Raw genomic sequence first — 21,336 nt, forward strand, 5'->3', positions numbered from 1 at the left:
TTCAACATCCTATTATCAACTCTACTTGGGAAGCAATGGATTTAATTTGGAGAAACAGTTCAGCAAAACAGATGGGCTGTGTGTCACTTCTGGGCTCCTTCAAGACCTGTTTCCTTCCTGCATTTTGAGAAAACTCACCAGTACCGAAGGGAACAATAGTTATGAACCCCATATGCTTTGAATACATAAAACACCTATATTCGAGTCCTAAAGCTGTTTGGCAAGCCCTTCTTACTTCTGTTTCTGAGGGAAACTAGGCTATAAGGCCTTGTGACCTCTTTGTTTATCATATTCATCCATTCAATACTACTGACAAAGTGACTGCTTTCTTTGATGGTTTGTGATGAGCCTTGCCAAGTTAAACAAAGGGCTCCCTGCTATTAATCTGCTCTGCTGAGGTCTCTTATTTGGCTGAACCTGTTTGTCAAACTATAATAGCTATAAATACTTCAGATTAACTCACAGTAGCACCAAAGCAAAGACAAGCTATAAATTTTCAGGACAGGTGACAATTTCCAAAGTCTGAAGGAAAAGAAAGACCCTCACAGCTAAGTGGCTGGAGCAATGGTTGCACTTTCCAGCTCTGCTTCCAGTCACCGGTAGCACAGATACGAACATTAAAAAGCACATCCAATCAAGAAACTAGCCAAAAACATCCTTTAACGATTAACAAAGAGGGATGCAACTCCTAACAATGTAAGAGCAATGGGTCTACAGTTTTAAGGACTGCTTACTTCTGAAGCCAATATCTTCATTGCCATGACCTGGCACAGCCTCTGTTGCACTCATGTGTTGTTCAGTATCTCTATTCATCTTCCTGGGCAACTGGTGGCCCTGCTGGAGCAAGGGACTTGGACCAGATGTCCTCCAGAGGTCCCTGCAAACATCAGCCAGTCTGTGATTCTGTGATCTACCAGTAACGTACAAGGACTCTTTGTATTCAGACCCAGATCCTCCTACACAGCCCGGGAGGCAGGTCAGCTGCTTTTCTAGCACTTTTTCAGTACTTCTTTCCAGGTCCCTGTTAAGGACCCTTTTGGCTGTTTCCATCCTACCAAGTGTGCATGTTCCTCAATGCACCCAGGACTCCTGGTCCCCTGGCACACAACCTGGCTGGGCTGAAAACCCAAGGCACGTCACCTCCTCCTTCTGATCCTTCATGCAAATGCACCTGATAAGAAGTATGGAATGTGGATAACCCTATCATTTATTCTTAATGCATTTAGAGGGCTTTAGTGCATTAAATAAGCTTATAGTAGAAGATAATTTTAGAAATTTTAATAATATACATTGCCGCTTAGCAAAGCTATGTGTAGAAGTTACAGTCTGTGTATGCCCAGCTCGGCTTTAATCACTTCAGTAGGAAATGAGACAATCAAAATATGATTCAGAAGAAAGAAATGAGCCAGGGCCTTTCCACTGGCAAATATTAGAAAACCAGACTGATCACAAACAGCCAAGAAAGAGATTTGCGTGCCTTGTACAGAAGGAGCAATAGACCGTTCATATTAGCTACAGATGAATTTGTTTGTCTTAGCAAACGATTTCCTATCAGCAATGTTGGTTTTTTTAAGGTTAAAATAGCAATGTTTTATATTGAAATAAAATAACAAAGCAAAGGTTTCACTCTGAGGCAGTGAGTTGAAGTGAGAGCAACATTTCCTTCTTAATAGACTGACCACTTGCTATCAATCTTCAAAGGAAAATACAATTCTTGAATCAAAACACTTATATTCTTCCTCATTTGCTTTCCTTCTTGTTACAGGAGCTGCTTTGCCAGGTGGTGGTTAGCAGATGAGCAGTTTCCAATGACGTGGCTCCTTTGGACCTGTATTGCTGATGTACATGATATTTAAGGGCTACTGGTCCAGCACAGAACTTCTGGTTGGCACATCCTAACCCTTTCAGAGGGATAGGTGACAACCCCATCAAGAGCACCACCAAAGGAAACCTGAGAAAGCTGCAGCAGCATAGGGATTTATTCCTTCCTGACTTTTCTGGGAGGATTTCAACAGGAGAGGGCGGTGCAGGCACAAGTGAACATCTCCCAGGAAATGATAACAGCATCCTTAATCATAGGTTTCAAGGAGAGAAACTACCTTGGTGTCCCTTCTTCTGGGTTCTCTGAAGGACTGCGTGCTCCATGGGTGGAGTTTACTCTGGACAAGTACTGATTTACAGCAAAGTTATATTTTTCCTAAAACTGTCCTATAAACAACAACATCTGTTAGAGGAAAGAAACGGATATTTTAGGGTTTCTCCTTTTCCATTCAAATTCAGAGAAACAAGTTTTCAGGGGAAACTTGTAGGAGCCTACAGGAAATAGACGGAGCTTTGACACAAACTCTTATCTTGCCTTTTTTCCCCCCAGTTTATTCATCAATTATCTAACACTGGTAATAATCTCCTATACCATGGATAAATTAAGTGTACCAAATGGTTAATATTTTGCAAACTTACTAAACATGTCCTATTTTCCCACGGCAGATGTATCTAAGAGCATCAGTTTCCCATATTGGACAAACATAAGGAGAACTCCCCCATATTTTATCTGCTGCAGTAGGCACCAAAAAGGAGGGTCACGTTTCAAGTCCTCAGACCTTCCTCAGAAAAACAGAGTGGTTTCTCTTTCAAGCCTTCCATGAGGGCCAGGGGAGAAATGGTTAAAAAAAAATTATATTATGGTCAGCAGAGGCAGAATCATGATTTCCATGTTTTTCTTCTTGTCCAGATATGGAATGATTTCTTCTAACAATACAGAACAAAGTACTATTTACAAGAGAAGTAAATTGAGGCTGTGCTTAATCTTTTTCCTTTGCCAACACAATGGAACTGTCAGTAATATAACCTTGAATGTGTTCATTTTCACACATTAACCCTTTGAGTCTTGTAAATATAAGCAGTCTTTTTGTCTCACGGGGGAGAAAGTACATTTTAAACTCCTGAAACAATGGAGAACTGAAATTTTAATTAAAGTTTTCCTTGTACACATCCACGGATAACCCTCTCTTTAGCAAAGAAAAGCCCTTTTTAAAATTAAAGTTATCATGCTGAAATTATTAACATAACTCCTGGGAAAAATGCATAATCTTTGCATATCAAATGCCAAGAGGACTAAGAGAACTATGTTTAATAAATATTATGTTTCCCTTCGAGTTCATACACTCAATCACGCACTGATAGGTGAAGAATATTTTTAAAGGTCCAAGTATTGCAACTTAATAATTTTAAATTTGACTGGCATCCTGGTCTTTGCAGGTCCCTGAAGCTCTCCAGTATTCCCTCCTTGGGATGTGAGCCAGCAGGAATAACTTGAAAAAGACCGGGACTCTCAGATCAACAGCGCTTTTCCACTGCTGCCAAGTTGTACGCTGTCCTGCTGCTCTCAGGTGAATCACTGAGCACATTCATCTGCGCCGCCGAGGGGCCGGTATGCCTGCGCTGCTGCCTGCAGCTTGCCGGTACTGATTTTTGTTCTGTTTTGGGGCAGGGGTGGCATTCTTAGTGGGTGCCTGGGCTAGCTGCATGTTCACACTGTGTGATTCCCACTGAACTAGCACCCATTCGTTATTTGTTTTGACCCCAGAGCTTGGTGTGGGGCTGATTCCTTATTTCATAGTATCAATATTTTGGCATGCAGGGGAAAGAATTTACAAGAGGAAATACAGAAAAAGCTAGGCCCTATCTCTGTATTTTTGAGGCACACCTTTTCAAATCTAACTGTTATCAGGCTTGCTTAAAATCAAATCTCAGTCTCTCTCAATATCCAATAGGGTGGAGCAAAAACTGTTAACATCATTATCTGTTTTGCACACTTAGCAAGAAGACTTAAATGTCACTCCAAAAGAAAGGTTGACCACAAAGCTACCATGGCTGCACAATTCTGCATAGGTGAAGGGAAGACCCAAAAGTAAGAGCAACAGGATTTCATTCAGTCTCCTATATTTATCACCACTCCTCCACCCTGGAATCAGCTATGTCCAGCCCTTGGTTCACAATATATATAACCACGATCGAAGGATACGAAGTCCTTCAGCCCAATTAGGGGATATGTTGATCTGTGACACTCACCTGTCCCTAACTTCTCCTCCCAAAATTCAAGCTGCACTTGCATCCCAGCTGCTGTGGTCCTCAGCCATAACTACAGTTCCTCTATGAGGTCTTCTACCTTGGGAGACCGGTCCTGGTTTAGCCAGTCACCTTAATAGGCATATGTCATCTTTAAAAATAATAATAATAAAAGCAAGTTATGAGCACAGTTGTACCACTTAGCAGCTAAGTATATAGCTAGCTGTATTTAAAAGTAGCCACGACCATCCAGTGAAAGCAAATTAATTATTTAGATAAATTTATAGGATTTATAGGGCAACTGAAGCTAAAGCTAGTTAATTGAAATCCTGATAACAGATTGAAGCCCATGCTAGATCCTATACTGTGAAATGCAAAGTCTTTATTAAATAAAGCCATTAAGGAGGATGATAATCCCTGTGGCCTTAAATATGAATAAGGTGCAATGTAAATAATAAAAGGCAAAAATCCAATTTTCATGCAGTGAACTTTCAAATACTCTGCTGTTTCCATTAAATTACCTTTTATTCAACATATTGCAATGGCACTGAGGGCACATCAGGCTTCCTTGTAATACAATTATTGTTCAGCATAAAAACTAGTTTTTAACTTGAAACAGAAATGTGAAATATTTTATTTGGCTTCTCTCATATGTCAAATGACATGAAAATTGAGAACATAAGCTTCATAGATGCAATAAAAGAAAATAAGCAAAGGAAAAATAAACACATGCAAACAAAAAAGACACAGAATGTGAAGACAAAAGAAAGAAACAGGGTACATAATAGTAGTTTTCCAGTTAATTTTACAGCAATTTAATGCTAGGAAATAGAACAGGAAAACAATTTCAGTGGATATAGGCCAAATGGAGCTGTAGCACACAGAAAAGGAGGTGAAACTCATCAAAGCTCTTTAACTAGAACAAAATCTGGTGTGAAATGTCTGTCGTGCTCCTTCCAAACATGAGGATGATGACAAGAGCTTGAGCGCATCAAGTGGCACAACAGCACAGTGCTCGAGTCTGGAGGCGTGTGATTGCTCCCTGGCTCTGCCGTGCTGGTAGCGGGTCACTATGGATGTGCTTTAACTTCTCATCTACAAAGGGAGCACTGATGTTTACTGTTTTCTATAAAGCATTCTATGGAGTTAAGAAACATTAACTAAAGATAACTCTATTAAAGAACTGGAAACTGTAACATAAGGTCAAGAATTTACTATTATTGTTCAGAAACAGAATATCCCTATTGCGAAATTTAAACAATCCATTAAAGATAAGACTATACTTGCTATGGATGTCAAACAATTTTTCCACTATAAACCTTTCTCCAAATCAAAAGAATTCCTCAGGCAAAGCTGCGATGGAATAAAGAGAAGAGAATGACTCCATATTTATTCAATTCTGTATTCAATTTGGAAGCATTATACCGAAAGAAACACTTCATCACGAAAACGCAATTTTCCTTATAGCATCTTCACTGCATCAAGATGTTTAAGGAATCAACAGTAGACATCTGAACTCATGTAACCTCCCAAAACACATAAACACGCATTTTACAATATTTACTTTTCACTGTCTGTAGTTGTGTTTGCCACGTCCTATTTTCTGTGCCCATTCTCTGGTCATAGAGTCAGAATCATAGAATGGTTTGGGTTGGAAGGGACCTTCAAAGATCATCTAGTCCGACTCCCCTGCCATGGGCATGGACATCTTTCACTAGATCAGGTTGCTCAGAGCCCCATCCAACCTGACCTTGAACACCTCCATGGATGGGGCATCCACAACTTCTCTGGGCAACATGTTCCAGTGTCTCACCACCCTCATCGTGAAGAATTTCTTCCTTACATCTAATCTAAATCTACCCTCTTTTAGTTTAAAACTGTTACCCATTGTCCTATCACTACAGGCCCTGGTAAAAAATATCTCCCCAGAGCCTTCTCTTCTCCAGACTGAACAACCCCAACTCTCTCAGCCTTTCTTCATAGGAGAGGTCTTCCAGCCCTCTGACCATTTTGTGGCCCTCCTCTGAACCCACTCTAACAGGTCCACATCTGTCTTGTACGGGAGACCCCAGAGCTGGACACAATACTCCAGGTGGGGTCTCACAAGAGTAAAGTAGAAAGCAGAAATCAACCTCACTTGACCTGGTGGCCATGCTTCTTTTGATGCAGCCCAGGATACGGTTGGCTTTCTGGGCTGCAAGCGCACATTGCTGGCTCATGTCCAATTTTTCATCCACCAGTATCCCCAAGTCCTTCTCCACAGAGCTGCTCTCAGTCCATTTGTAACCCAGCCTGTACGGATAGTGGTGGTTGCCCCAGGTGCAGAACCTTGCACTTGGCCTAGTTGAACTTCGTGAGGTTCACATGGGCCCACTCCTCAAGACTGTCATGGTCCCTCTGGATGGCAGCCCTTCCCTCAAGCGTATCAACAGCACCGCTCAGCTTCAGGTGTCATCTGCAAACTTGCTGAGAGTGCACTCAATCCCACTGTCTATGTCATTAATAAAGACATTGAACAGTACCGGTCCTAATACAGACCCTTGAGGAACACCACTTATTACTGATCTCCATTTGGACATTGACCATTAATTTGGTCCACCTCTGCTCCAATGCTGTTCACATGCAAAATGGGTAGGGAGCATCTGGCGTTGCACAGAAACTGCTCTGTACCACAGGCAGTCTGCCACCCCGTGCGGAGGGGCTCCTGGGGCCAAGGGGTGATGGCGATGGGGCAGAGAGACAATGTCAAGGGGTCACAGGAGTGATGGCAATGGGGCCGGCTGACCTGCTGCTGCCCCGGTGGCTGTGAGCAGCAAGGGGCACCAGCGGCACGGGACCTCACAGGGGCACAGCGTGGGCCATGGGGGTTTCCTGAGCTGTCACCTCCCATCAAGCCTGAGTGAAAACACAACGCATCCCCCCACGCCCCAAGGGAGAACCAGCAAAACCCCTCCACGGCCCAAACCCACAGGGAGCACAGGGGCGGGGACGCGGCCTCCATGCAAGACCTTTATTACTGGCAAAATTGTTTCCTTTTGTTCCTTGTGTGTGCAAAGAAAGTAAATACATGAAATAAGAGGGAAAAGGCAAATCTATTCATGGCATGCAGAGCAGAAAATAGTAACGCCTGACAGACTTAAAGTGAAGCAACACAGCAACTCCATCAGTGCAAACCATTATCCTGAATAATATTTGCACCAGGTCAATGAAGCAAAGCTATTCGAATGACATTCTTCAAGTTTTTCCTCCTAGGAAGACTATTCCCTTCCAGCAGCACTCTCAAAAACGGCTGTGCTGAGGTGCTACAATATTGCTACTTACTATGGTAGTGATTTCTCACACCTCCCACCAAAACTGAGTCACAGTCCTAAAGAGGCCCCCGAGGCTCTCACATGTCCCTAGGAACAGCTTGGGCATCACAGCTTTTTCTCTCTTAGCTTTGAAATCTGCAGACACTTGGAGCTACAGGGGCTGAAGGGGAAGAGGAGATGGAAGTAAAAAAAGAAATCAATTCATCCTTTCTACTATAGAGAGAGACTTTTGCTCTCTTACCACGTGCCTAGTGGCACTGCCAAGTAGCAGATTACTCACTTTCCTTCATTAATTACTGAAAAAAAGCTACAAAAACCAAAACAGTGTTTATTTGAAGTTCATTCAGACAAAGCTACTAAACAGCTAGGATACTGAACACTACAATGGTCAGGATCTCCCCATACGATTACTTTCTTGAGTCTGCAGCTACATGACTTCAAAAAGTGAAATATTGCTATACAGGCATCTTTTAACGCACTTCATCAGCCAAAGAAACTCTTCAGGGGAAAAAAAACAACAAAAAACCAAAGTAACCTTTAGCATCTTGCCTGAGATTCACTCTGGTCTTTATCTGCTCTCTGCCACTCACTCTGGGTTTACACGCTAATGAGACAACTTCAGGCCGACCACAGTCTTTGCTCTGTGTTTGGCTTCTACTTATTTCACTGGCAGTGGAAAGAAATCACTGATTCGGGGAGTTGGCGTCACTATCTGAAACCTTTAAGTCATGAGTTGACTTGTCAAGGAAGCACATGTTCATCAAAAGCATCAGAGCAGCTGAGGAACCTCAACTCTACCCAGTTTCCTGCGATCTCTCGTTTTAAATGTGAGCTCAGACTCTTTTCACCCCAACCCTGTACCAACAAAAAGCTTCCCTCTGATAGCTATGGAGAGAATTAAATGAAATACGCTTCTCCTACCTCCAAAATCCTAAAAAACCCCCACTTTCATCGCAATTTTCATAACCAGAGGAATTCATTCTCAAGTGATCAAATTAAAGAGGAAAGGGCCCCTCTGACAGGGCAGCATCCTAGTGCAGAAACTACCCAGCACTGCATGAGTGGTACTGCTGAGGGAATTTAAACTTCTATTTTGTATAAAATCTAACAAAAATAACAAAAAGCCAAAACACATTAAAGAGGCTGGAATAACTGGAATAACTCCTGCAATTTTTAAGCCTCGTTTGATGAAAAAATGAAGAACTACAAAGAACTGAAAAACATCACCCATTGGGAACATCCCCCCTCCTGCCCTGGACTGTGCCCCTTTTATTGTCACCTTGGTGCACCCTGAATCCTCCTCCCGTGTTCATGGGCAGGAGGCAGCTGCCACTGCCACTGTTTTCTATGCAGGTGGTGCCCTACATGAAGAGTGGTCAAAACAGGGTGAGCATACGGAGTTTTAATTCGATGACAAATATGCCATGGCACAAGCCCACCGACTCCCTTTCAGCTGTAGCAACGAGGAAGATGCTCATCAGCAACAGTTGCCCATGTCCCTGGTGGGGCAGAGGTTCCCGAGCTCAGAGAGGGGGGAACAGAGACTCAAAAAAAGAGAGTTCAACATGCTCTCCAAATCTTATTAGTCTTATTAGTGACTACACCAAAATGCCAACCTACAATGCTGTCAGGGCGAATTCTCCCTAAACACTCCCCTCATATTTTTAAGATTAAGCTATCGCATGAGCCCTACTCCTACAGGAAACCAAACATCCAAAATTATCATCTCCCATCTTCTGCACGGCCCTGTGCTGCCTTTCAGTATGACTAAATACAGTACAGTCATCCCGTCATTAGCTATGGCCAAGCACACCCCTCTCCCAGAGTCCCCGACCGCTAGCATCACTGGTGACTCGTGAAGCATTTCATCACCCACGTGGAAGGAGCTCATCTTCTGGGTCCCCCTCTGCACCCACCACACAGAAAATAGGGATGATGCCCAGCCTGAAAGCCGAGTTCTGCAATATAGGCTAGAAAGGATGTGTTAATTTGGGAGGTTAACGATTCAATGACCACCCGTGCCTGTGCCTCCACTCCTGATATTGGCAGGTGCCCTGGCCCCCTGAGGAGCAAGGATGCATGTGGAGAGGGAAGGGGGACAGGAGAGCCATAGCCCACCCCCTGGACGGGCTGTTGCTGCCCGCTCCTGCCTGCTGGATGTCTTCGACCAGCGATGGAGCGCTGCAGGACGGGGACGATGACACAGATCCTTTCCTGGATCTTCTGTTATCGCTACTAACAAAGGAGTTTGCTTCTGGAGTTCCTATTTTTAGTAACTTTTTAAAGGTGGGTGAAACATTTGGGAGAGGAGATGCATTAAAGAGCATGACAAACTCCCCCGAGTCCCAGAGAGGACTGTGGTGACTCGATGCACCAAACCCATTTCTGACTTTCATTCGGGGGCAGACAGGGCTCATCATCTCAGACAGGGCTTATTTGCTGCAGAAGGCAGCAAATTCAATGTTATATTTTGTATTTTTTAAAAAAATAGAATAGGCAAAACCAATTCTTAGCAACAGAGATTTTGGCAGTATAAAATTCATATGAAACAAACATTAGAAGCAGAGAAACTGGAAAGCAAAAGCCCTGTGGGTCTGTACACCTCTGCATCTCTTGTAGTGTGCTGCTGGCAAGACAAAGGGAGGAAGACACTGACCTTCCCCTTAGCTACTTGCTTCCTTGTTTTCAAGGCCTGAGATGAGTGCGAGATGGCCATTCAACCATGGGTGTTGAGTTTTTGTTTGTTAATAAGCACAAAATGACCTCTCCCTGGCTGAAGAATATTATTACAGATGCTGAAACGTACACAGCCCCTTCCTTAAAGTGTGCTGAATTATTTTTAACAGTAACGACCACCATGGAAATATATACTCAGATAAAAGCGAGACTGACTGCATGTAAAAGGAATTCCTGTGTTTATCAAAGGAACAGATAAAACTCAAGCTAGGAAAAAATAAAGTTTCCTTTCTGCAATATAGATCAGAAGTACCATACTTTCCTTTTAGAAAATAATTTACTGATTTTTCATTATTAAAAAGGTATGATTAGTTTGGATTTTACATTGCTGCGTGACTGTGAAATATAAATGATCAGATGTTTTCCACTATGATCTAACACCATGATTACCTACACAGCAGAAGAGAATAAGCAAAAAAAAATTCATCTCATGGTTGTCAACTATTATTTTACTGTATTTTATGATGTGTATGTATGACTGTATTCTCCAAAGGCTTTTTTATGATTTGTTTTAGAAAGGAAGTATGCGAAAGAACGAAGCTCTTCACACAAAAACTCTTGGCTGAAACACAAGATGCTCTGGACTGAACACGAAGCTATCCGTGCCTGCCTCTTCCATGGCGCTGCGCCCTCCTCACGTAGAGCCGGCGAGGAGCAGCAGCCCCAGCGCTGATGAATCCTGCCCACTCGATGTGTGGCAGCTCACGCTTCTGCCAGGAAAGCCTGTGCTATTTCTCTCTCTTATCTCGTGACATTTTAGCACAAAATCGCAAGGAGGCTCGGCAGCAAGGACCAGAAGAGCCCATCACGATGGGCCTCAGCATCCTCAAGGGACAGGCACCTCGCAGCAGGCTGGTACCCATTCCTCCGCCTTCCCTCCAGCCAGCTCCTGCTCCCCTTGCTGGACATCCCTCCTCCCTCACACGACAAGCGCAGATCTGTATTTTCGGGGTGTGAGAGGAGGCTGTGTACGTGCACACCTATCATCCCTCGAGCAGGCATGCTCCGTCACAAGGAGTCACTGCGGGCACACGTCCAGAGACGCAGCAGGACCAGCCGCTGCGCCGCGACACAACATACACCCATGCCTAGCACACGGTGACAATACTGCACGATTTACTGAATTGGATATGGACTCAAGAAGAATGCATGGAACAGGCTTTTCTGTCAAAAAACTATACATTCACGGAGATATATATATTACACATACACATACATACATGTATTTGTGTGTGTCTTATTTACAGATAAGTAAATGTTAACGGAAGTCAATCAAAACACAATCAATCAAAATCTTCCTTCTACTTCCTTCTACTTTACTGCATTAAAATAATTAAAAATTCATAAATTATTACTATTATTGGAAATTAAAACATATTGATTTGCTTATATGGATGACAATATAGCAAACCTGATACAAGCTGCAATAAAAGCATTTCAAAACACATAAGAAGGCAGCCAATAAAGAGGCAGCCTGCTAAAAGCTGTTTCAAAATGAAATTAGAAATTAAAAAGTAAATTCATAAAATCATGTCTCTTTATGGTAACTCACAGAGGAGTTTTCAACTGGAATTAGCCTGAAATTAATCCACAAATAAACATGTTCAATAATATTTACTGAAATGATCATTTAGTAAAGTAAATACGATAGTGCCTGTATTTGGCTGACTTCTTGTCTGTCACTCAGAAGGCAATCAGGAGGCAGCACACCAAACACAGCTGCGTCCCCTTCGTTTGGTCAGGACCACAATATCTTCACCCAAAGTCCATCCACAACTGCACAATCAACATTTTAGATCTCTCTTTCCCCCTACCCATCTTGTACCTAAACCCACTTTAATGATACACCAACTGCAGCAATTAATGAACCTTTGTCCAGAAGGGGAAAGACTTTAACTGCTTAATGAGACACTAATACATATTAAAATCAATATTATTCAGATGATGTGTCTATTCTAGTCCTCCCTCTGAAAATAACTGAGACTGTAGGAGAAATGATCATTAGCATTTTGATAACAATCTTGCCAGCCTTCTGTTAAAATATTTTCTCTTTAAACTAAAACTGGGATTTGTTATCTCATGCAAGCAGACCATTCTAAAATTAGCAACAGCCAATTCATATTGGTTTGGATCAGATTTTTTAAAAACTTGGAAAAAAAATTAATGCCAACTTGCCTGAATAATCAGACTCTCATGCCTGTTGCTGAAGCAGCGGAAAGATACTCTAAGCATCGACTAAGAAGCAACCTCTTCCCATAAATACCATTTTTGTGCACAGAAAGGCACTCCTTAACCATATACAGCATTAGTTTCACTTGTCTGATAAATCATATTCCTGATGACAGCCAACACGAGGGACAAATTCCTCACTAACACAAATCCTTAAGGTAGCTTCAAAACGAAACGTGGCTGAATGCTGCAGAGCAGCAAAGGGTTTTGCACCTTTGTCCTGTCGCCTTCGAGAGCGGATGAAAATTCCTCAGCATCCTGGAGTCAAGTTATGTTATGCGATCACCATGGTGAAAGAAAACAGTCCCATCTCTCTCTTTTTTTAATTAGCGAATCCCACAGCCTTCCCTCTTCTGGCACCCAGCACCGCAAACCAGACTGCTAAGCCTTCCAGTTTCCAAAACGGGACAAGACAGAGACCTCCTGCAGAAACAGTTTTACAGCGTTCATAAAGACATGTGTCCCTCAGAAACCCTTGCCCTCGGGTCAACCACACGCAAGGACTGGTCGCACCAAAAATCTCAACCGCTCCGACGGGACAAGAAGCCAAACTTCGGCAGGGGCCAACCCATGCTTTGAAAGTGCCAGAAACCAGTTATGAGACAAACTCGACTGCGGGTTTTGCTGTTTAACCCCTCGATAGCTGGCCTGCAGATGCGGAGGAGCGAGCCTGGTGCCAGACACCAGGCCTTCCCGGTGACTCCCAGAAGAGGGGCAGAGGAGGAGTGCAGTCCCATTAGCTCCTTTGGGCAGATATTAGGTTGCCCATCGCCTGAGCTCACAGGTGACCCCAGCTAACAGCGACCAGTGCACAGCAGGTTCTGTGGAGCCGATGGAAGTTATGCCTAAAAGTCTCGGCAGAAAGTGCTCTTAATTCCAGATGTTTTACATTTTTCTCTCTACTTTTGAAAACAAAATGTCTTTTTAATACCAAAAGTAATATTCCCTCCTTCTGTCCTTCCCCTGAACTGAGAGGCATCTCATGTACATGTATCGTTAAATTAATGTTTGTTCTTTTTAACCGAATAAAAAAGTTCAAATTACATGCAAGGACAATTAGATTAAATTATTGGGCACATGCTATGTTTTTTTTTTAAAGCTATTCAAACAATTTTAAAGGTTTTTCAGCAATGCTTTAGCAACATAAGCAAAACTTCCCACAAAGAGGAGGTAACGAGTTTAACATTACTGCTGAGGAAGACAGTAACGGAGCCAAGCGAGTAAAACTAGCACATCAGCAACCCCCCTGCTGCCCCGAACTGTCAGGAGAAGGCATGGCTCAAGCTGTCAGAGGAATCTGAACTGGCAGAAGAAAGAGGATCTGGGGCTGGTAAATGGGGAGAACCAGCTCCCAGGCCCATCTGCACGATGCACTAGAAAGAAATTTTTCTCATTTTTTTCACTCTCCCTTCTTTTTTTTTTTTTTTCCCTTCACTTTCTCTTTTGTGTAATGGTCAGGCCAGTAACTTTCCAGCCAAAGTACCAGTCTGTTCCACGCAAGAGGCTTCTGTAATCAGGAGCAGTTTGGTTTGGTGCCAGACTAGGGACAAACAGGTAGCTTTTAGCTGGCACTGCATTTCCCCATTGCTCCCTCCCCAGCTGCAGAAGCACAGCTGCTGTGGGAGCTGGGGCAAGGCCAAGGTCATGCAGCTTTCTCAAATCCCGTAGTTTATCTTTGTCCAGGCTCTCATGTCCTATTAGAACTAATCTTGGATTCTTCCCATGACAGTTTACCCCAGATTGGGAAAACCTGTTGTAAAATATCAGATTTTAACAAGACCGCATTGAAAACGCTTGCAAAAATTCAGCTTGATATGTGATGAGTGAGTGCTGGAAAGCTGAAACCGCATGCATCCCAAACAGTTTTGGTCCACGGAAGTCACCAAGACCCTGACAACTGAACGAATCCAGTGCAGTAGAGGCCAGCAATTACAATGTTGCAATGCTTAAAGACATTAATCAGAGTGAAATACTAGTTATAACTGGCCTTGTGAAGCTTAAGGAAAGGCTTCTAAGAAAGAGTGATCTACGACTTCGGAAGAAAGCGGCATCCCATAGTTACGGATATTACTGGTGGGTTACTGAAGTGCAAGAGGGAATTATGTTTTTTATCTGAAATTTAAGCAGTGCTTCTTAACAGAGACAACATGAAATGTTGAACAGAATAGTGAAATTAGAGGGGACATTCTAAATACAACAGTGCAAAACTCAAGAAGTACCCAGACAGACTTTTCAAGTTGAAACTACAATGGGATTATTAACCTAAAATTATGAGACAGCGGGGAAAAAAACCTCTAGACTACAAGAAAAGACCTTCCCAGAGCATAAAATCCTCCATGGCATAAATAAAATATTGTTGAAGCATTTTATGTGGCAGCTTATTGACCGCACGGACACAGCTTTGTCTAGAAAGAGCACACGTAGCCTCCCCCTGACCTACAAGTACAGGCATACGACATTAACAGCCAGTGCCTTCAGCTGGTCTGACCTGTTGGGCACCCAGCCAGCACCAGGAGCCTGCCTGAACATGAACTGATAAGATTAGAAACAAAGAATACAGTGTACTGTTACAGCCCATGCACAGCGCTCGTTGCTGCATCCCTGCACCGACGTTTCCCGCAAACAAAGTGCAGCATCTCTGCCAAACCCCATTCAACAGCAGAAAATAACTGTCGTGGCTTCAGTGTATACAATTGGCGCTTTTTAATCTCCCCAAATCCCAGCCTCTCTAGTAATAACTCTGTGTTTGCAGGGCAGCTTCCCTCTGAAGATCGCGAAGCACATGAGGGTGGGTAAGTGCTACTGGGGCAGGTTTTCAGCTGGGAAATGTGAAGCTCAGAAAGTTCACGCAGCTCATCAGAGGTCAATGGCTGCGTTCTGCACGGAACCATGCTCTCTCTTTCTTCTCAGCCTTAAAACCACAGCAGTGCTGTCTCCCCAAACAGCAGAGATTCAGGGGAGGTGGGCAAAAATTGTCAGAATTAAAACGTGCACAGGCTGAGTTGAGCAAGTGTATCTGTCTCTCTTTGAGTAACCAGCTACCAAACACGGAACTCTGTCAAATGCTAAGCGTTGTTACCAGCATTCATCGTGAGTCATTCAGAGGGATGACGTGCAGGGATTAAACTTAGCATTCACATTTGACAGCAAGAGGAGTCCCACAGAAGCATGCCACACTGACACAAACTAATAGGGAGGGTCTGGGGCTAGTGGCATGAAGTCCTCTCTACGGCCCCACAACTTTTCTAGGTGTGACTGAGCCACTTGCTGGCCATCCCGATCCAGAAGGAAAAGTCCACTGTCAACACTGGCACCCTTTGGTCACATCAGGCCCATCACACATTTTTCTAGCTTGCAAGTAAAAGTTAACAGCATCATCCAAAGACAGGTAAAAATACTCCATTTCTGGAAAACATAACGGACATGAAGATGACACCTACAAATGGCAGGTTTTCTGAAAAGCATAAGAGCTCAGCCAATGATAAATTTTTCTGACTCAGCCCCTCAGCAGTCCCCTCTCCTAAGCTCACTTAATTCTGTGAGGACAGCTTTAATTGCTGGCATTTTAAATACTCCTGGCTATATTTTTTGCAATACCCTTTAGTATGATTGTTCATCTCCCGCATTGAAACACATTTTTTAGCCATCTGCCAGACAAAAAAAAAATCCTCAAGATCAGAGACTTTGACACGTGGAATATCAATCCTATTTGGATGGCTTTGCGACATCAGGCACTGGCCAGCCAAACTACAGTATCAGAAGCAAATAAATCAGAAAGAACAAAAGTAAGGTAAGTCCATGGGTCTATGCATGCTGTGCACTGCTGACAAGAATGGCACTCCTATCTGTGCAAATCTGATCATTAAAAAGCCAAGTTGAAGAGTCTCCTCTGTCCAAGACAAAGTGTGTCCCCTACACAACCCACTGCTGCTTGTAACAGATATAAATGCATATAAACGCCAGACTCCATCCGCCTCCTCCTGCGTAACCCAGGGTGGGATCTTCACCCGACAGACAATGTATCCAAGAAGGAAACGCGGCAGCGGAAGATTACTGCAAGGTCTACTCCACGCTCAATCCACTGTAACCAGTGTAGGATGAAGCAGGACCCTCACAAAAAATAATGACTCACTGTCTCTTTTGGAGAATTTCTACAAACAGAGCAACTGAAAAGTCTAGATAGCAAATTAGCGCTGCTCCCTCTGGTTGCAAAACTCCTGTGAAGCCAAGGGGAGTAACCTTTCCCCTTGGTTAGCAAATGGCAGCCTTCCACTTGAAACAGTGAAATAGCTCTGCAAAGCTGATACACAGGAGAAGCATCCAGTGCTACACAAGGGAGCGCAGCCCATCCATCACTTCACTCAAGCACGCTGACACATCATTTTCCTTATGCGCACATCTTACTCTCTACCGTTACCTATACCCCCGTCTGGTAACGCACCACATGCCTATCCATCACTTCGGCCATGTTCTCTCTTCTGGGAAAAACGAGAGACATGTTTTGTTTTTCTAGGTTGTTTCTTTTTCATGCAAATGTTGTTCTCAGTTTGTATAGCAAGCAAGCAAGCAATAAGCCCTGCACCTGGAGTGGGAGACGCCTGGTTTGGGAGGAAATTACTAAAGACTTGCATGCATTTAGCTGGCTATTAGATCTTGAGAACTCCTGAAAAAATTCTAAGTGATGAACTGCAATAATTGTTAAAAAAAACCCCAAACCTCAAACCCCACACTCGGTAAAGAAGGCAGATTTACCATAATGCCTCAACAATCTAAGGGAGCCATTTACTTTGACAGAACCTGAATTCCCCGAGCGGTTTGACAGTGGTAATGGAAACAGAGGAGCCAATAAATTATAACCTTGTGTGTAATGCGCCTACCATTATAAACCACTCTTAGCCTCCTGCTTTATCCCCTGGGGGGGCCACTCTAACAGTTGCTGGATTTCCTTCCCCTCTTTCTTCCAGTGTGCTCTTTTAGCAGTCAGACCCTTTTACAATGTCTAATGCCATACTCTGCATTTACATAGCATCTTTAATGTGAACATCCCAAAATAAGCTATACCATTTAGAAACAGACTATTGGTTTTTTACAGGCTGAAATAGAGGCATTGGGAGACTTAACTGGCTTACCAAAGGTCACATACCACTATATATCGATAGAATCCCAAGTATTTTGCAAGCATATATTAGTAGGTAAACACCACTTCCAGATCTCTCATACTGAAGATGTATACCACGTATCTTAAAACACCTACAGTATTTCAGAAGTGCTTCTGAAGAATGGTCGTGGACAACTTTAGGAGCAGCCCCAGTGCCAGTTCATCCCCGGCCCAGCCCCTCTCATGCTGGGTTTCAGCACTCTGGATAGACCAAGTCTGTGATAAACTATGGGAAATGAAGGATCAAAGACCGGATAAAGAAATACAAAACCCCCAGAGTTTTGCCAAAGTGATAAACAACATTCATCGATTTTAGAAAATACCGTCTACGCAAAGACTTCCCCGAAGTATAAGGTGTAGAAGTAAAACACAGGTGTAATAGCAACACGGAAGCTGGCCCTGCTCTGTCTTCTAAGGTTAATTAAAACTCTCAGAGAAACAGATCCCTGGTGTGATTCTAACATATCAGTCCGAGGATCTGGGCAAGAGTGAAGTCTGATAGAAGTGACCTTGGCTCTCTGCCATTACATCTCACAATTAGCATTTTCCTTCCTAACCAAAAAAGCCCATAATGGTATGCCCCATTTTATATACCGCATTACCTAAACCGAAAGGTATTAATTAGTAAAATAGCGTAACTTGCGTTTAAGCCCCAGGCAGCAAATCTACAGCAATTTCTGAAATTAAAAAAAAATGTATATATCATAAAGAATCACTTCAGCTCTCTCCAAGGGAGCTAAGCTGTCAAAGACCAATGTAAGACCGAAAGGGATGCAATTCTGCTCTTCACTATCAGCCTCAAAAAGCCTAATTCTAGGCTGGTTTGTACCATCTATTGTTTAGTACAGAGAGAGGTGCTGTACTCTTGTCTCCAGGATAGCTCAGCAATCAGCTGTATCAGCAGCTCCAAGGAGGATTATTATCCCCTGCTGCTTTTTTTAAAAGCAGATTAGTTCAGACTTTCTTTCACTGTAATGAACCTTGTAAGGATCAAGCACATTGCATTGATTTTCTGGATAAAATTGTGCGGTCAGTCAAAAGGCCAAGCAAACAGTTTCACAGACACACTCTGCCCCAGCAGACCCACTGCCCCAGAATCACCCATTAGCTCCAGCAAGGGGAAAAAAATTGCAGTTGTTAACCATAAAAGCCAAAATGTGATTCTTAGGTCATGTGTAACCTCGCTTTCTATCAAATTCAGATGGGTAACAACCCACACAGCAACAGACAGCAGAACTGAAGATGCTCACCGAAGGCCTATTCAATCAAAGGCAGAAAATGATAGAACGCAATGTGGTTTTATTTACTATATGATATCTGCAGTAATGGCTAGGGAAGTAACTTCTTAAAAATCTGCCAATTTATGGTAAAATGATGGAAATTCAACTTCCCTAAAAATTTGCATTAAGATATAGAATTACTCTCAAGTAACTTTCCCCATCAAACATTTCCTTACATGCACACCCTCCTGTAACATCCTAGCTTGACTAGGATTTAAAGATATGAAAACCAGACACTGTCTTCTTGCTGGATGGTCACAAAAGCCTGGTCAGGGTGCAAGAGCCTGCCTCCACAACACAAATCCTGCAGGTACAATAAGCCTTCCATGCAGACCCTACCTCCTGTAAAAGACTACTATCTGGACACGAAACCAGACTGTGAGGATACTGTATTTTAAACTACCTAATGAATGCAAACTTCCCTTTCTGTAATGCTGAAACTCAAGATGACAGGAGTTGTCTGATATGACCAAGCCGCAACCCTAAGTTTAGTTGGAAGACAAATAAGCAAAAAAGCAGCAGGCAGAATCCCACTGCCTTTTTTCTTCTTTAAATTTGACAAATCGTTATTAAATACCTGAAGATCACTGCGGTCTACAGCTCAGTAATAAAGGATCTACCCTTCCAGAAATATGGCCAAGCATATTTCACTTCAGACTCCAAAACTGAATTTTATGGAACAATGTATGGCATTTGCCATCATTTCCTGTAGGCAAAACTTCAAAATGCTGGTACAGGTCTATTCATTTTTCTCAGAAAAAAATGAATTAATTGAAACGTTTACTACAGCAATACAACTTCACAAGGAATCTCTGCATTGACCTTTCCAAATCAAAAGCCTGTACACTAAACTACAGCTCAAGCAGATTTCATGAAAGATCAAAGACAATTAAATATATCCACTATATATATGACGTTAGAAATAAGATGAAGTTCACAGTCTGCAGGGCATCTCTGTTCCAAAGTCTCCTAAAGAGGCCCTATAGTAAATTTTATCCTATCGAATTATACAATAATACAGAACACTGGGAGGAATTGATCTTGTCCCCTCTGAGTCAATGCAACCCTCACCATTGATTTTAAAGGGAGCAAGATCGGGCACTCGATTGCAGTTTTAAAATAAATAAATGCATATGTTGCAGTACTCTCCTTCAATAAATCACACACCTTATACATAAAAATGAAATTACATTCCCTTGGGAGGGGAAACTTCAGCTTCAAACCCCACTCAATTCTGGCTGTCAGAAGGACTCTGCGTGGCTGTAACCGCACACGCAGCGCCCCGGGAGCGGAGGGGAAAACTCGGGGCGAGATGAAAGCACCGGGTACCTGACCGGCCAAGTATTTCTAGCGACTTATCCCCGCAGGCAGCCCGAGAGCGGGAGCCAGCTCCTGCCTGCACCTGACAGACACCTGGCAGAGGCCGACACGCCGAATAAAAGCGCTTTCGAGGCACTTCGTGGTTCTTAACTCCGGGAGCCACGTCCAGCTCTGCTACCCGGGGGCTGCCCCGGGGCCCGTCGGTGCGGCAGCTGCCAGACAGCCGGTACGAGCCCCCGCGGGGGTCCCGGGGCCGCCCCGGCCCCTGCCGCCACCCGGGGCCACCCGGAGCATTTTGAGGACATCCCAGGCCGAGCCTCCCCGAGCCTCTCACCTTTCCATCAGGGGGGCAACCTCAACCGCCGGCCGCGATGCGCGGGGAGACGCTCCCCCCGCCGCGGTGCCCCGCCGGGGGGACAACCTCCGCCGCCCCGCGGGACGTCCCGCCGGCAAACCGGGACCGCCCGGCGCCCCGCGGGGACGCGCACACGCCCGGCCGCGCTCCCCCCGGCCCGCCCGCCCCCGGCCCGGCACCCACCTTTCCCAGCAGGGCGCTGCGGCTGGCGGCCGCCAGCTCCCGCAGGCTGGCGGCGGCCGAGGCGGCGGCGGCGGCGACGGCGCTGGGGGCGGCGGCGGGCTGGGGGTACGCGGGGGCCGCGGCGCTGGGGCTGCCGCTGGCGCCCCCGGCGGCGCGGGGCCGCTGTCGGATGCCGTCCAGGAGGCGGACGAGGAGGATGTTGGCGGGCAGCTCGTCCACGCCGCAGCCCACCAGGATGCGGCACTCGGGGCAGCGCAGCTCGTGGCGGGAGCTGACGATGCTCTCCAGGCAGCGGCGGCAGAAGGTGTGCTGGCACGGCAGCACCTTGGCCGTGGTGTCCAGCCGCTCCAGGCACACGGAGCACTCCAGCAGGTCCAGCAGCGACGACTCGTCCATCGCCGCCGCCGCCGCCGCCGCCGGCTCCCGCTCCGCCGCCGCTCCGCCGCCGCTCCGCCGCCCCCTCGCCTCCGCCTCCGCCCCCGCCCCGCCGCCGCCGCCTCCGCCTCCCCTCCGCGGGGCAGCGCAGGGCTCCGACGCCCCTAGGGCCGCCGCGGCCGGCGGCGGCGGCGGGGGGGGGCCGGCGGCGGCGCGGCGGGGGCCATCGGGGCGGCGGGGGTGCGCGGGGAGGCGGCGGCGGCGGGGCTGCCCCCGGCGGCGGGCCGCGGCGACCTCGCGGGCTGCCTGGGCGGCGCTGCC

At 45.0% G+C, this 21,336-nt stretch overlaps 1 protein-coding gene across 1 annotated transcript in view; it reads right to left on the reverse strand.

Moving 5' to 3' along the window:
- SH3RF3 (SH3 domain containing ring finger 3) overlaps positions 1-21,036 on the reverse strand; it is a 255,130-nt gene extending 234,094 nt beyond the window's left edge. The window contains exon 1 of the mRNA XM_050903904.1: positions 20,641-21,036. Coding sequence (XP_050759861.1) covers positions 20,641-21,036 — 396 coding nt within the window. The remainder of the gene's footprint in view (positions 1-20,640) is intronic.
- Positions 21,037-21,336: the final 300 nt, after the last annotated feature.

This window comes from Gymnogyps californianus, chromosome 1 (genome assembly GCF_018139145.2).
Source record: "Gymnogyps californianus isolate 813 chromosome 1, ASM1813914v2, whole genome shotgun sequence".
In the NCBI taxonomy this organism is placed as follows: Eukaryota; Metazoa; Chordata; class Aves; order Accipitriformes; family Cathartidae; genus Gymnogyps; species Gymnogyps californianus.